The sequence below is a fragment of the Furipterus horrens genome, unplaced genomic scaffold (assembly GCF_987537825.1).
Source record: "Furipterus horrens unplaced genomic scaffold, mFurHor1.1.pri manual_scaffold_3, whole genome shotgun sequence".
Taxonomy (NCBI): Eukaryota; Metazoa; Chordata; class Mammalia; order Chiroptera; family Furipteridae; genus Furipterus; species Furipterus horrens.
The window spans coordinates 71334794-71350833 of record NW_028327173.1 but is presented as its reverse complement, the minus strand read 5'-3'; the positions used below and the strand labels follow the sequence as shown (position 1 = coordinate 71350833).

Genomic DNA, 16040 nt, shown 5'->3' with positions numbered 1-16040 from the left:
ACTACATTTCCCACAATTACCCACGATGCGCCCATTGGTGTAGGGGAAGCCAAGGGGACTTGCGGCTGTAGGGTTGTGAGGTGGGCGGAGCTCACGCGGGGCCTGAGGGAACCGAGACCTGGGAGGGTGCGGAAAAGGACTGCTGGCCCCTCCCTCAGTTCCTACTTTTTCGAGGCCGGCGTATCCGCCTCGGAGAGTGTTCGCCGTGGCCGCCAGCTAGAGTTTCTCCAGGTTTATCAGCCAACCACAAAGAGTCCACGGAGGAAAAGAGTAGACTACGTGCGAATAACCCACAATTCCCAACGCCTTTTCCAGCCCAAGATTGCCTGGCAGGGATGGGCGACAAGACCTGGCTGCCCTTCCCGGTGATCCTCCTGGCCGCTCTGCCCCCAGTGCTGCTGCCGGGGGTGGTCGGCTTCACACACTCCTTAGACAGCGACTTCACGTTTACCCTTCCGGCCGGCCGGAAGGAGTGTTTCTACCAGCCCATGCCCCTGAAGGCCTCTCTGGAGATTGAGTACCAAGTAAGTGCGGAGGGTGAGCCTGCCTCTTTCCTTTAGCCCCATTGCACCTCGTCGTCGCCTCTCACCCGCTTGGAAACTTCCTTTGGACCACCCGAGTGGTGAAGAGGCGAGGGCCGCCCCAGCAACCGGCCAGCTCAGCGCAAGCGCGCGAGGCTGGGCTCCTTGGGGCCGGGAAGCGGGAAGTGAGGCGGGACCTGGAGTTGACTCTTTGCCTTCTCCCCTTTCCTCTCGTCGGAGAGAGGCCAGCACTGCTGATGTCGGTGGTTTTTCTCTTTCATAAGTCGCCCATCCCTTTGCTAGCCAGTACACGTTCCAATACTGAGAATTTCACAATACAGTACAGGGCTGACACACGTTCTCCTTTATCATTGGACGAAACGGTGACATTTGTTTAATTCACGCCACCACCCTCGCCCAACCTCATATAAATCTTAACTGTCATTGCTAAAGTTAAGGATTTTTGGGTTGTGACCATGGGATTATCACTAAATACGATTTTGGAGTATTGTGAAAGGGGCTGTTTATGTAGTGGTTCGTTTCCTTATCAGTTGCATCTTATTTTTCAGTCAGATAAGATCCAATTGTATATTAAAACGTTATAACCTTTCATTCAGCACTGTAAGCTTTTTGCCCCCATATCATTGGTTTCTTTTTAGTATCTGCATAATATTATATAGGAAGTTGCCTTAATTTATGTAGTCCTGGTAGAGGGTAATTTCTTACAAGAAATCTTGTTAGGTCCACACAAATTTCGATGTCTGTCTGTAGGTAGCACTGCCAAAAGAGATGTGTTGGTGTGATTCATCTTTTAATTTTTTTACAGGTTACTTAATTTGTAACCAGATGTCAGTTTTTTAAGTTGATGTAGGGAATCTTTTTCAGTATAGGTATTGTCTCACATATAGAACAAAGTAAAAGTTATATAGAATTTTCATCCAAAGGAACTAGAATTAGTTTATTTATAGATTTAAAAGGTAAGCATAGAGTGTATTTAAAGTCACATAGTTAGCAAAGCCAAATCCAGAAGTCAACATTTTTAAATTTCCAGTCTAGTTTGAAAGTTCACTTACTGAACAGTTACCATGTGCCAGTAAAGGGGGGGGGGTGGATTAAAAACAAAAGTAAAGGTCCCCGTTTTCAAGGGGTACTGGCTTATAAACAGGTAATTTCAATAGTGTGGTTAAATGCTAATAGAGGAGGGCCACTTCTCTAGGGTTTCAGGAAAAGATTCCTGGATAAAATAAATTTGAAACTAGAAAGATGCTTCAGTGAAACAAGAATGCAAGGAAGGGAGGACATTCAGCAAAAGGAACAAAATGAATAGATGGTTCTGAAAGTGTGTAATGGGAGTGTTTTTGGCAGTGGGCAGTATGTAGAGGACACTGCAAGGGCTGAGTTTTTATTAGACTAAGTCAAGAAAGTCTAGAGTGGGAGAAAGAAAAAGAGATCAGGAGGCTTGATCATGGATCATTATATTAGCCTTGTGCACCAACGTTAAGTAGCTTTGCCCTTATTCTGTGCAAGAGCCATTGAAGATTTAAGCAGCATGGTAACAGTCAAAAATGTTTTTCAGATCACTGGATAATGTGCAAGATGGGTTTAAGGAGCTCACAATTAGAGGCAAGGAAATCAATGAAATGGTTCACAGAAAACAATTTGTATTACTCAAAAATTCCTCAATATTTACCCAGGTATTAAGGAGGAAATCTATTTTAACTACTGACCTTTTATGATTAAGAGCTCGCTCTAGAGATAAAATGCCTGGGTTGAAATCCTCTCAACTACCTGTGTGATTTTGAACAAGTTACTTAACCTTTGACTTGTAAAATAAAGATAATAGTACTGTAATTATCTCATAGATTTGAAAAAATGAGTTAATAAGTATGTTCATAGACTGTCCCTGACACACAGTAAATATTAAATGAATGTTAGTTTTTTTACATTTACACTGCTAGTGTTATAAAGGTGGCTTGGTTTAGCTTTATACTTTGTATATAGTCACTCTTAAAGAGACTGTTCCCCCAAAGCATTTATTCTTCCTGAACAATTGAATTGAGAAGAAAAATAAAATCATTTAATGTCTATAATCCTAGACAATGTTGGAGGGGTGTGTAGGGTAGAAATCATCCTCAGCCTTTTGTTTGCATTTTCCTCCTCCATGATTAATTCTGCATTAACTATAAGCTACTGGATTTTGTCGTAGCTTTTAAAATTTCAGGAAACCCACGTTCCAAACTTTTAACCATTGCTTACTTGTCAGGGTTAGGAGGACACTTTCAGGATAATTGATGAGCCCTACATTATAGTCTCAAAAAATTTTAATGTCAATACATATATTTTATGAATAAAATAGGTCATTTAAAAATTTAAGTATTTATTGAGTGCTTAATTTGTATAAGCACTCTGGTAGGTGCTATGACTACAATGGTGAGTAAAAATGTAGTCCAGACTCTTACAGTTTTGTATAGGGACAGACATTAATCAAATTATTATACAAATAAATGTTAAATTATAACTCTCAAAAGTGCTATTAAGGTAAATGCATATGGCTATGAGAATATTTAAAGGGAGGACTTGATTTCATCTGGGAATTGAGAGAAGACGTCCCAGAGGGAGTGGAATTCAGACCTGTAGAAGTCAGGCTTAAGAGGCATAAGGGAGTGAGTAGAACAAGGTAATGGGTAAAAAGAGCAGCATGTGACAAGGCGTTGAGGAGTAAGACAGAAGACTACTTTTGAGGGATTGAAGCATTATTACCATAGTTATGCAGACAGGAGAAGTGGCACTGGCTCATCATGTTCCATTGAATCATTGAGAAATTTAGTTTTGGATTATGGTACTTTTTAAAATAAATGTATTCTTAAATACCATTTTTAATAATTTCATTAAGCCTGACAGCCACTGCTAAAAATATCTTTTAAACCTAGTTTTACTGAAATCTTTGCTTCATTTTGTTATATATAGTTCACTTTCTGATTTAATTGATACTTTTTTTCCCCCCTGAGGATAACCTTGAGTAATTCTTTAGAATGTTTTGAGTCCTTGGATATCTGAAAATGGCTTTACTTTTTGCTTTCACTTCAGTAAGCAGTATACTTTTTTTTCTTGGTAATATCGAAGACAGGGCTCCATTGTGGTTTTCTGCTACTTATGTTAAGAATTCTATTGCCAATCACAATTCTTGTTTATTTTGCAGTTCTTTACTACTAATCTTGGACATTTCTCGGTTGCTCTTTTTTAAATCCTTTCAAGAAATCAGTAGGATTTTTAGGTCTTTTTTTACTTATTCCACTTCAGTCTAATGAATTTTATTTTTTGAAGCAGGAACTTTATTCTCCTATTTGATAATTTCCTCCATTTCTTTTGGTTCTCTTCTTTTGAAATGCATATTCGATGGATAATTTTAAATTGTTAGCTCTGTTCTTCATGAAAGGCCTTACCATTTCCCTCATACTGTTTCATTTATACTTTTTCATCTTGTTCTGAGAATTCCTTGGCTTCTAGTTCTCTGATTATTAGTGTCCATCCATGTTCATTCTGCTAACATTACATGTCTTTGTAATATACGTTTAATGAAGAGTTTGAGATCGATAAATATTGGTAGCTAGATACAGCCTTTGCTCAGTGGAATATCTTCCAGAAATTTCTTCCTTTTCTAGTCTGTTAACAGGCTTCCTAGATTTCCAGTGTTGTTATGGACTATTTGTATTATGTTTTCTTCATTTCATTGGGATTTAAAGAGGAAAAAGAATTGTATATGTTTAACTAGCCATTTGAAACAGTTCTTTTGATCAGTAACTGGAGAACAGGAGTAGGTAATCTTTTACATCATTCCATTAAAGCCACCAAAAATAAAAAATAAAATGGAGAGTTATATGAGAGAAAGAGTAGCCATCGGAGGGAAATTGCTGAGTTCATATTTTGACTGTGCCACTTATTTGCTGTATCACCTTGGGAAATTACTTCTCTGTACCTCAGTTTTTTGTTTTTTATTAAAATGAGAATAATAGGACCCACCTTTTTAGAGTTGTGAGGAATAAATTAATCCACATAAATCACTTAAAAGACTATGTATGGCCCTGGCTGGGTGGCTCAGTTCGTTGGAGCATCGTCCATACACCAAACAGTTGCGGTTGCTGGTTTGATCCTCAGTCAGGGCACATACCTGGGTTCTGGGTTTGATCCCGGGTCACAGTGTGTATGGGTGGCAACTGATCCATGTTCCTCTCACATCCGTGTTTCTCTCCACCCCCCTTCTCTCTCTAAAATCAATAAGCATATCCTCAGGTGAGGCTTTTAAATAAATGAATGAATGAATAAATAGCAATGTGTGGCATCAGCTATAATTGTGAGCTGCTATCTTCTCAGTAGCAGCAAGAGGAGGACATTTGGGGATTGTAAAGGAATAGATTGTGTTCCTTGGCCAGGCAGTAAACAGTGTACCTTGAATATACTGTTCATATTGAGGGACAGTAGATGAATCTGTTGAAGAAGTCAGTTGGAGTCATACCATGGAGGTCTTGAGTTCTAGGCTAAGAAGTAGCTAATTTGTATTTTATTGATGAGAAAACAAATTCAGGAAGTCTCATAACATACCCTAAATTGCCTAAGTAAAAGGTCCACAATTTGAACTCACTTCTGTGTTCCTTTTAACTCTACAGGATTCCCAATGAAGGCACTGTTTTTAGGAAGATTATTTCAGTAATACCTATAAGATTTAAGTTTCTATGATAGCCAACAGGAATTGGTAAGAAAGGGACCAGTTCCAAAAATAAATGGAATTGAACTAGATGATTTTTCAGCTTGCTTCTAGCCCTAATGAGTCCATTGACGTTCTCACTCCTCTAGGTTTATAAAGAAAAAATTTTCATCATCTGATCTACTTTATATAATTTATTTTCAGAATTTGTAATATGTGTTCTTCTCTTCCATACTATTCTACAGGTTTTAGATGGAGCAGGGTTAGATATTGATTTCTATCTTGCTTCTCCAGAAGGAAGAACCTTAGTTTTTGAACAAAGAAAATCAGATGGAGTTCACACGTAAGTAATCTCTTTAGTTGATTCCTGGGGCTGATAAATACCAGTGGGCTCTCCACAGGGCAGGGAAATTTAGCACATTTGATACCAAATATCAATATTAATAGATTCTATATGAACATTTTAAACAGTCCTTGATAGTGGTCTATCTTAAAAACTGCAGTATTTTCCATTAATCTTTTTCTTTTTGTTTAGGCATTGTGTGTTGATCCTGATTAAACTTTTTCCTTGCTTTGGTTAAATAGATGAGCATTCCCTAGGTATTGCATTCAATCTATTTTGGCATTTTAAACCTGCCTTTCTGGCTTGCATGGGCTTTTTGTTTTAACTTAAGTTACTGTTCCAGGTGTGTATCCTAAAGTTTCTTGAACTGCTTGCTATCATCTTTGCCCATTATTTTCTTCCTTAAAACAACAATAAAATACATTTGTGTATGTAAAAATTGTTTTTTCACTCGACCTCACTTTTTTAGACCATTAAGAGGATCCAAAAGTAAAAAATCTGGCCATAGAAAACCATATAGAAAGAAAATACTCGTTATAACACTTCCAGTTTAAATTTGACAACAGGCCATGTATTCTCTTCTTACATCTCATTTCCCTTTTTTTTTTAGATGTCACTGATATTTCCATGTTCCTTTCTAGTATTTTACTTTAGCACTTTTGTTACTTGATATTGTTAAAACTAAACTCTTGAGTTTAGAGGAAGAAGAATCCATACAGAGTATCTAATATTTGCCATAAACTAGGCTATGCATTTTATATGCTTCTAAATGAATTATTCCAATCCACTGTGAGATAGATTCTTTGATACCCTAATTCCCATTTTACAGACAAGGAGGCTCAGAGAAGTTAAATAAGTCTGCAGGGATATACAGTTATTAAGAGGAGGCAGGATGGACCAAAATTCTTACTTTCAACCATACGATGCTTAGAACATCCCTGGCACATAGCACTATGTAAGTACTAGCTATTATTATAATTATTGGTCTTTGTTAACCAAAGTACCTGGCATGTAATTGATAGTAAAAACTGAATATATGTATGAATGAATGAGGGGGAAAATATCTCCATTATAATTTAAAATATTAATTTCAGAGTGTTTTGTAAAGTGGCATTTTAGCTATGTAGAGCTCAGAAAAAATATTTGCATAAACTATTAATATATAAAATAAAAATCATAATTTTAAGTTTAGATTGATATACTTGGGATTAACTATATTTTATCTTTGATAGATATATGAACGAGAACTAAAAATATAGTCCATCTTTAAATTTCAGAATATAGAAAATTATAGAATTTTTGTCAGTTTTTATTTCTCTTCAATTTTCTGATCTCCTATTGACTTTTAGGGAGAAAAGGTACTTTATTGCTTTGGTGCATAGAATTACCTGTCATTAAAACATTAGGAGAAAAAAAATGAGTAGAATTCACATTTATTGAGTTCTTTCAATGTGCCAGGACACTGTTCTAAGCACTTTACATGAATTTGTATATTTTACTCTTCACCACAATCCTATGACGTACATGATATTATCATCATTTTACCCATGCGGAAATTGAGGCCTAGAGCTGTTAAGTGAACTGATGGAAGATTACACCACTAGTGAACAGTGAAGCAAGAACTTAAAACCCAGGCAGTCCAACTCACTCTTAATCACTACACCAGATTTACAGATCTACTTTGTAAAAATTACATTTTAACAAAAATTTTATCTCTAGTTATATTACCTTTTTAAAGGCAACTAAAATCTCAGTTATGGCATTGAAATAGTTTCTTTCTTAAGTTAAAATTTTAAAACAAATACTCCCCTTCTAGAAGTCAGGGTTAGTAAGAATTTCTCCAAACAGAGCCTTAAAGTGTTTAAATAATATCTATTTGTCTAGCACTGCCTGTAAAGAGGAGTTATATATAAATGCATTTTTCTAGACAAATGATTTAATATTACCCTAACTGCATTCCAAAGATGTACTCAATTGGTAGGAGGCTTGAAAGAAAGCATTTAGGAAAACCCATCACTGCTTTAGAAAACAAAACATAACTGACTTACAGATTAATCTGAACTGAAGGAGAGGTTTCTAGTCATATCTCTATATGAATTGAACTCATGACAAATTAATTTTTATAACATTTAAATCTTAAAATTCATCATGAGGTATTATGTACCTAGATTTTTAATTCTATTCTTTTTCAAAAATTATATCATTTACCATAATGCCAAACACATCTAGATTTCAAGTACTTGAATATACAAGGGTGGGCAAAAGTAAATTTACAGTTGTGAGTACATGAAACAGAGTTTATTCTTGTATTATTAGCATTATAACTTTAAACATACTTTTGCCCACCCCTCTATATTTCCAGGTTGCCTCTTTCCCAGGAAATTATAAATTATCTTTCAATACTATGGAAGTCTATCAGTAAGCTGCCCACTTATTATAAACCATTATTGCTTCTATCTGTAGTAGTTTTTTTTAATCCAAAATATAAGTACAAATAACTGAAGATGTACATTTTTTAATACAGGGTAGAGACTGAAGTTGGTGACTACATGTTCTGCTTTGATAATACATTCAGCACCATTTCTGAGAAGGTGATTTTCTTTGAGTTAATCCTGGATAATATGGGGGAGCAGGAGCAAGAGCAGGAGGACTGGAAGAAGTATATCACTGGCACAGATGTGTTGGATATGAAACTGGAGGACATCCTGGTCAGTATGGGCTTTTACTATAATAAAAATTATAATAGCCAGAGGCCTTACTATGTGACAGGCACTGAGCTAAGTATTTTAATTGCATTATCTCATATAATCCTTAAACTTAACTTTGTCAAGATTATCTCCATCTTTCCAGTGAGGAAATAGTGTCTTAGGGAGATTAGGTAATGTTTCTGTCACATAATCAAATAGAGGGAGAACTAGAATTTGAATACAGGCTCTTAACTACAAAACTCCTTTAGAATGTTCACTAATAGAAGTATGTAATGATCTGTAGCATACTTGCACATAGAATAAAAAGGAGTAATTTGTAAAATCTTAGGATGTACAGGCATTTTTCCCACATCATAGTTTTACAACATGAAATTTGATATTATTTGATTAATTTGGGAACACTGTTTTTATTACTCAAACCAAAGCTAGCAGTTATCAGAAACTAGCATTACTCAGGAATAAAAACTTAGGATATGGCTTCTTTGCTTGAATTGCTTTATGCTTTGTTTATTACAGACATGCATAATGAAACGTACATAGTATAAGAACCTATTTGCATTTAATAATAGTACTGCCAATGATAGAGGGAAAGGTTATAACCCTTCAGCCACAGCTAGATGTAATCAAAGGATAGAATTTACTCAGTGAGTCCTGACCAGTGTGGCTCCATTGGGCGTTGTCCCGCACAGAGCAAGGTTGCCAGTTCAATTCCCAGTGAGGGCACATGCCTGGGTCGCGGGTTCCGCCCCTGGGGCGCATGTGAGAGGCAACTGAATGATGTTTCTCTCTCACATCAGTGTGTGTCTCCCTCTCTATCTCCCTCCTTTCCCCTATCTCTTAAAAATAAATAAATAATATCTTTTTTTAAAAAGGGATTTTACTCAGTAATATCTGTAAATAGCATGTAAAACTCTACTGTAGAAATTCTGCAGGAGAAATGATATGGTTATTGCAAGTTTCAAACAGTATAACCTCTATACTTTTATCAACTAAACTTTCTTTTTATAATGTGATATTTTGATCATTTGAGGTGTTTTAGGAAAGGAACAATCAAATTACAGCAGAAGAGACATAAATCAGTTAGCTTAAGTTGGAATATCAAATGGTCCTGTTACATGCATAATTCCTTGATGACTGAGCCTTGGTTTCCAGCCTGCAAAATGGGGACAATGCCTCAAGAGGTGTGAGAATGAAATGTGATATACCATGTATATAAGTGCTTTAAACAGTGTCTGGCACACAGTAAATGTTAGTTTTCTTACCTTTTTCCACTGTGAATACAAACTGAAATACTAAGTTTGACTGACATGAATTTTTACTGTGACTATTTTTGATCTCACCCTGATTTTATATGTGTATTAAAGTTAGCTGAATTTTAGAACTAGAAGATGACTTATTTATTATTAGTCTAGTTCCGGTCTCCTTCCTTTTTCCCTTCCATTCCATTTTTTAGATAAGGAACTGGCTTAAAATTAAAATAGAAATGATATATCCATACTTCCACTATAATCCAGTCTTTGCACCCATTTTTAAAATCTCATTCATATGACTATATTCCATTTAAATTTTATTTTGCCAACAGGAACAAAATACAAATAATTATAAATCTTATTAGTACTTCACTGCGTTCTCCAGAGATTGACGTCATTCACAGTTAAACAAAATGACCAGAAAGTTCAGATTGAAATATGCCTTAAAATACTTACAGTTCACTTTTTAAGAAGAATAAATTGTCTTTCAGGAGCTTTTACCATTTACTGCCCCCAAATTTTGTATCACAGTAGCAAACTAGAACAAATAATTTTATGTATGACTATCAGTATTATGCTATAAAAAGAATTATGCATGCTCTTTGAGGAGCTGAATCCCTTTTCTGAAAAATATTTGTTTTTCTTTACAAATATGCCCATGTGATAAATATCACATTTTGTGGTTTTATAGGATTAACACAGCAATCTGAAATTTTGAGTATATTTTTTGCTTAAATGAGGATTTTTAAGCAAAGTGACTCTCCAGAAAAATCTGTTTCTTGGATTTTCTTATTTTTGCCATAAATACTTTGACAATTTTAAGTCTCAACTTAATTTTAACTGATATTTATATAGTTTGTAATTAGTTTTCAAATATTTATGACCAAGTCCCTACTTACAAAATAGTTTTTTCAGAAGTTATGTAACTTAGAATGCACCTTCTAGGTTTGTTTAATTAATTCACATTCACTAAATTCAAACATTGGAATATGTTTTTATTAAAAATAGGTTATACTTTTGGATGTATAGAATGCACACATAAATTGAAGTATTTCCTAATTTCACAACTTGGTGAGATAGAAACATTGGGTGTTTTGCTAAATACGAATTTGGACCAGACTAATATTAGAGGGAAAAAATATTAACATACAATAAAAACTTATCAGTTCAGGTCAGTTTTTTAAAACTTTCTTACGGTTGTGAGGACTAAGAAAGAGATGATATGTATAAAATTCCTGGCACTGTGTCATTTGAATATATTTTCATATTATTTTCAATTCATAGTAGCTTTGCTCCTTTGTTAAATCACTTTGCAAATAATGATTTAAAGTATCAGAACTATTCCATAACCACAGAAGGTCTTCAGGTAATCTAAGTAGCGTCTGTCCCTTAATTAATACTGTCTGTATTTAGATATAAAACTAAAGAATATCAGGGTGCTGTGAAATACATTTTAAAGTTAATTTAAAATTACTGAGCATTCTTTTATAGAAAAAAAAATTTTTTTTTATCTCCAGGAGTCCATCAACAGTATCAAGTCGAGACTAAGCAAAAGTGGTCATATCCAAACTCTGCTTAGAGCATTTGAAGCTCGTGATCGAAATATACAAGAAAGCAACTTTGATAGAGTCAATTTCTGGTCTATGGTTAATTTAGTGGTAATGGTGGTGGTGTCAGCCATTCAAGTTTATATGCTGAAGAGTCTATTTGAAGATAAGAGGAAAAGTAGAACTTAAAACTCCAAATCAGAGTACTTAATATTGAAGAAGACAGAAAAATGCAATAAACTGTTACAGTCAAGACCATTAATAGTATTTTCCAAAATGTTTTCAGCTATTACCATAAGTGTGAAAGTTACAATTTTAATGTGAAGGAAAAGTTTTCACTTTCTTCTGTGCAGGTAATCTTATTGCTCCCTTGTACATAAGTGTATAACAAAATTTTACAGAATATAGGTATAATTGAATGAAGCCATATTAATAATGGCATTTTCCTAAGTTTAAAAAACTTCTTGCAAATGTGTCATAGGTGATTTAAATAAATGAACGTTGGGCTTAAATGCAATACTGAACAATATTTTTAAAAGATAACCTTACCCAGAAGTTTCTTTGAAAATGAGGCAATTACAAATTATTGTAGAAGTTTTCAGTATATTAAGTTATAAATCATCTAAGAATTACTTAATCATGGATTGACTATATCTTTAGAAGACAGACTCCTTTTCTACTTTTTACATATCATCTCTCCTCTAATGTAAATAGAATCATAGTTGTGAAAAGCAGATTTGTGTGACTTTTATAACCAAATATATTTTAATTTAAATTAGCAAAGTTTGTTTTATATACTTAGCTTACATTCCCAAAAGCTGACATTGTGCTAATTCTTAAAATGCTAAGTCATACTTATTACAATTAGGACAGATTATCTCTGAGGTAAATAGCTAAAGGTTGCTCAGTCTCCTTAAGGATACATTCTGAGGTATGGGATGTTAAAATAAAATGTGAGGAAAATAATTTTGTTTTTATGTTGTCAAGAGTGTAATGTAAATTTTAACATGATTATTGAGTTGGATACATTACTACCAGCAGTTGTGAAGGAAATATTGCTAAAAGAATCTGGGCCTAATATAAATAAATATCTCCTTTTCTGAGTTCTCAAAATCAGTAAAAAAGAACTAATAAAATCAGTTAAAAAAGGATTTAGGTAAGTATCTGTAATCTGATTGGCTCATCATAGTGATCCAATCCTAATATAAATCGTAAGATAATTTCTAGTTAACTGGAAGAAACATTGCTTAACTATGAGTTTTATTTTTTACAACTGTTTTATTCTGTTTTGAATTACCCAAGTACCATATTCAGGTACATCTTATGAAATATAAGCCCTACTGTAGTTTAACACTGTGTATACATATTTATTACAATTTTTACTATAACTTTCACAAAATGACTTTTATCATTTTATTGACATTCAAGGAAGATTGGAACCCACAGAATCCTAAATTTGAATACTCCATGTGTCAGTAACTACATAAAGTCTGTGCCATCTTAGCTTATTGCAGTCTGTGTAGTCTTAGTCTCAAATCATTTATGGTTTATAATCAGAGTGGCACAAGACTTATTTTCCTCTTTATGCTTTTGGGAGAATAGAAACTTAGATTTCCCTACTCTGAAGCTTTTTAAAAAATGAGATAAATGCCATATATGATCAATTACCTTCATTGATAAGTGTTCCAAGTGTCCAGGAATAGTCCCTTTTAACACATGCAAAACAAGGACCAATAAGTTAATTGCCTCTGAAGAGTCCTCCCATACCCCCTCCTGTTAACCTCATAATGAGAAGCAAACTTATAGTACTATAACTAATAAGACAGTACAGATATAAACTACTGCACCTTTTTATAAAACTGTGACTAAGAATTCTACCTCTCATGGATTGTTACTGTACTGTACTCTTGATTCCTTACCTAACAATGAATTTGTTACATCTTCTGTACATATTTTGACACTGATGTTAAGTTAAACCTGTGATTCAGTAACTTTTTACCATATAACAATAGCCTTATCTTGAAAAGAGAATTTAGGAATACTGAGGACAATTTTATTTTTATAGACAAAGTGAAAAGATTTAAGAAGCAAGTTATCTGTATTAACCAAAAATAAAATTTGCAGAGGACTAAATTTAATATTTCCAAAGATGTATCATTTGCTTCATGGCTTTTTTAATATCAGTATTCAATTTCAAAATTATGTTAAAACTGAGTAAGGTATTTATAAATCAACAGCGTTTTATCATTGGTTTTTAATTAAACTCTTAAAATGCTACAATATTTAAGTCATGGCATTTTACTCTGATTTGCATTTGGATCATTAATGGTATGCTGTTCTTTCATGTGAATGTTGACATAGAGGGTAAATAAGTGGTTGAAATAGCATTGAAATAAATCACAAATTACAATGTAATTTCATGTTATGTTTATCTTTCTTAAGCGTTATTATATCTTAAAAATTAACAGAGACTAAGTACCTATAATTGTATGCCTCCAATGAGATTTTAAGATATCGATTCAACATGTAATGGTTTTTCATCTGACGTGTAATAAGTCAGTTGTTCAAATTGCTTTATAGTTGTGAACAGCCCTATTAAATGAGAAATGAATACTGCACTGAGTATATATAATAAAATTTAAAAAACCTTATCTACCATTGTAAGTGCTGTCTAATCCTTCCAGGTCTTCATTGATCTCATCTTAGCCAAATGTGCTCTCCCTACCACTCAAAAAACCATAGCCTTCTACCTTGGAGTTCTCTTTATATGTGCAGTTATTCATGTATTGCCCACACATACATTGAAACTAAAAGGGGCTCAAAATACTCAGAAGCAAAGATCATCAGTTCTGCAAGTTTGAAATGCTAAATAAGCACCCAGGGATCTTGCTCCACCCCTATACCCCACCCCAGAAATTGATTGTTTAGGTCTGGAATATGGCTTCAGAAGCTTAACACAATTTAGGGTTCAGGTGTCCATTATTCTTGAACCATTTGTTAACTGGGTGACCTTGGGAAAATAAAAACTCCTTTGAGTCTATTCTTAATTTATAAAAATATTTTAAGATTTTAAAACTCAGTTAAAATAGCTTATCAGTCCTTTTCTCACACACCATCTAGACAAGCCACTCTTACCCCCACAAGCTAAGGCACCTTCTACTTCTACACTCCCATCACTTTCAAGTGTCTGGGTTCTGGAAGGCTTGTGTCATTAGAAACTAGTCACGCTACATTTATTGTACGTATGTATGTGGGAAGGGCACAAAAAGAATCCATACCTAACATGCTATATGTAGGTGGGAACTTTGAGATGCTGGACTCCACATTCTTTTAGGATTTTTTTTTTTTTTTTTTAAGGGGAAGGGAGGAAGAAAGGGACAGAAACATCAATGTGTGGTTGCCTCTCATGAGCCCCCAACTGGGGACCTGGGCTGCAACCCAGGCATGTGCCTGGACTGGGAATCAAACCGGCAACCTTTTGGTTTGCAGAATGACACCCAATCTACTGAGCCATATCAGGACAAGAAATTTTCATAATAAATTATCCAGAAACATTAGAAATTCTCATACTCAGCTTGATGCTCCATATGAAACCATAAATAACTATAATTTTTTCTCAGATTTCACAAATTCATTTTTTAATTAAAAGAATTTTAAAGAATTTTATGTATTTAGATACTTTGAGCATGTCAGCTATGTCCCACATGGTATAACATTGATTGTTCTCAATCATGTCTTGATTTGATCGCTATCAACTTCAACTGGTCTACCCAACCTTGGAGCATTGTCCAGCAAGAAATCTCCAACACAAAACTTTGCAAATCACTTTTGACATGTTTAGTCATAGCACCTTCTCCATACGATGAACAAGTCTTTTTTGTGTGTTTCTGTTGTGTTTTTACCTTTCTAGAAATAATAAAGTTCGTATGCCAAAAATGTGTATTTTCTTTCATCTTCAGTATTAAAATGGCTACACAAAAATTCACCAATTTTGATGTTTTTTTAATGCAGGCTGCTGACAGCTGTCACAGTACAATCTAACAAAATTGTTTCAAGTGAAGGTAAAAGAACTAAGTGCTACTAGAGCCATCATAAGGAAAAAGGAAAGACCAAACTTTATGGCCAACCCAATAATAGCATATGTAGGAGAAAGCTTAAAGATATGCCACAGCTTCAAGAGATACATTTTAGAGTTGTATTTTGCTGTATTCTTGCTTGACACTCAAAAAACAAATTGGAAATGAAAAACATTAACATTTATAATTACTTCAAAGGAAACAACATACTTTTGGTATGAATATAACAAAATATGTACAGGATCTGTATGCTGAAAATTATAAAAGGATGGTCAAGGACCTAAATAAATGGAGAAAAATATGTTCATGAATTGGAAGTCTCAACATAGTTAAAAGTTGAAGTCTCCTAAAGTAATATATAAGTTTAACATATTCCTATCAAAATTCAGTAAGGTTTGTTTTGTAGACAAACTTATTCTAAAACATTTCTATGGAAAGACAAAAGTCTAATAACAGATGAGACAATTTTGAAAAAGAATAGTCTACCTAAGTTAAGGCTTACTATTTAGCTACAATAATCAACACTGTGTGGTACTGGTGGAGGAAAAGACACACAAGTCAATGGAACCGATTCTAGAAATACACCTAAACAAGTCCAACTGATTTTAGACAAAGAAGCGAAAGCAATTCAATAAGGAAAAGCCAGACTTTCAAAGAAATAGTGCTGATCATTTCTAGCCAAGATGGAAGCGTAGGTAGACATGCTTTGCCTCCTTCCACAACCATAAGGATTTACCTACTTCAAAACAAAAAACCAGAACTACCAGAAAATTGAACTGCACTGAAGTCCAACAAAGAAAGATACAATATAAAGAATCAATATCCAGATAGGTAGGAGGGGCAGAGAGGACACAGTGTGGCAGCTGTGGCAGCAGCAGCAGAAGAAGAAAGGC

General features: G+C 34.4%; 1 protein-coding gene across 1 annotated transcript; it reads left to right on the top strand.

The window, feature by feature from the left end:
- The first annotated feature begins 92 nt into the window (after positions 1 to 92).
- TMED5 (transmembrane p24 trafficking protein 5) lies at positions 93 to 11838 on the top strand. The gene is made up of 4 exons (XM_090269743.1): positions 93 to 524; positions 5469 to 5566; positions 8091 to 8274; positions 11042 to 11838. Exons 1-4 carry the CDS (start codon positions 336 to 338, stop codon positions 11258 to 11260), a joined length of 690 nt encoding a protein of 229 aa, XP_090125869.1. The 5' UTR covers positions 93 to 335; the 3' UTR covers positions 11261 to 11838.
- The last annotated feature ends 4202 nt before the right edge of the window (positions 11839 to 16040 follow it).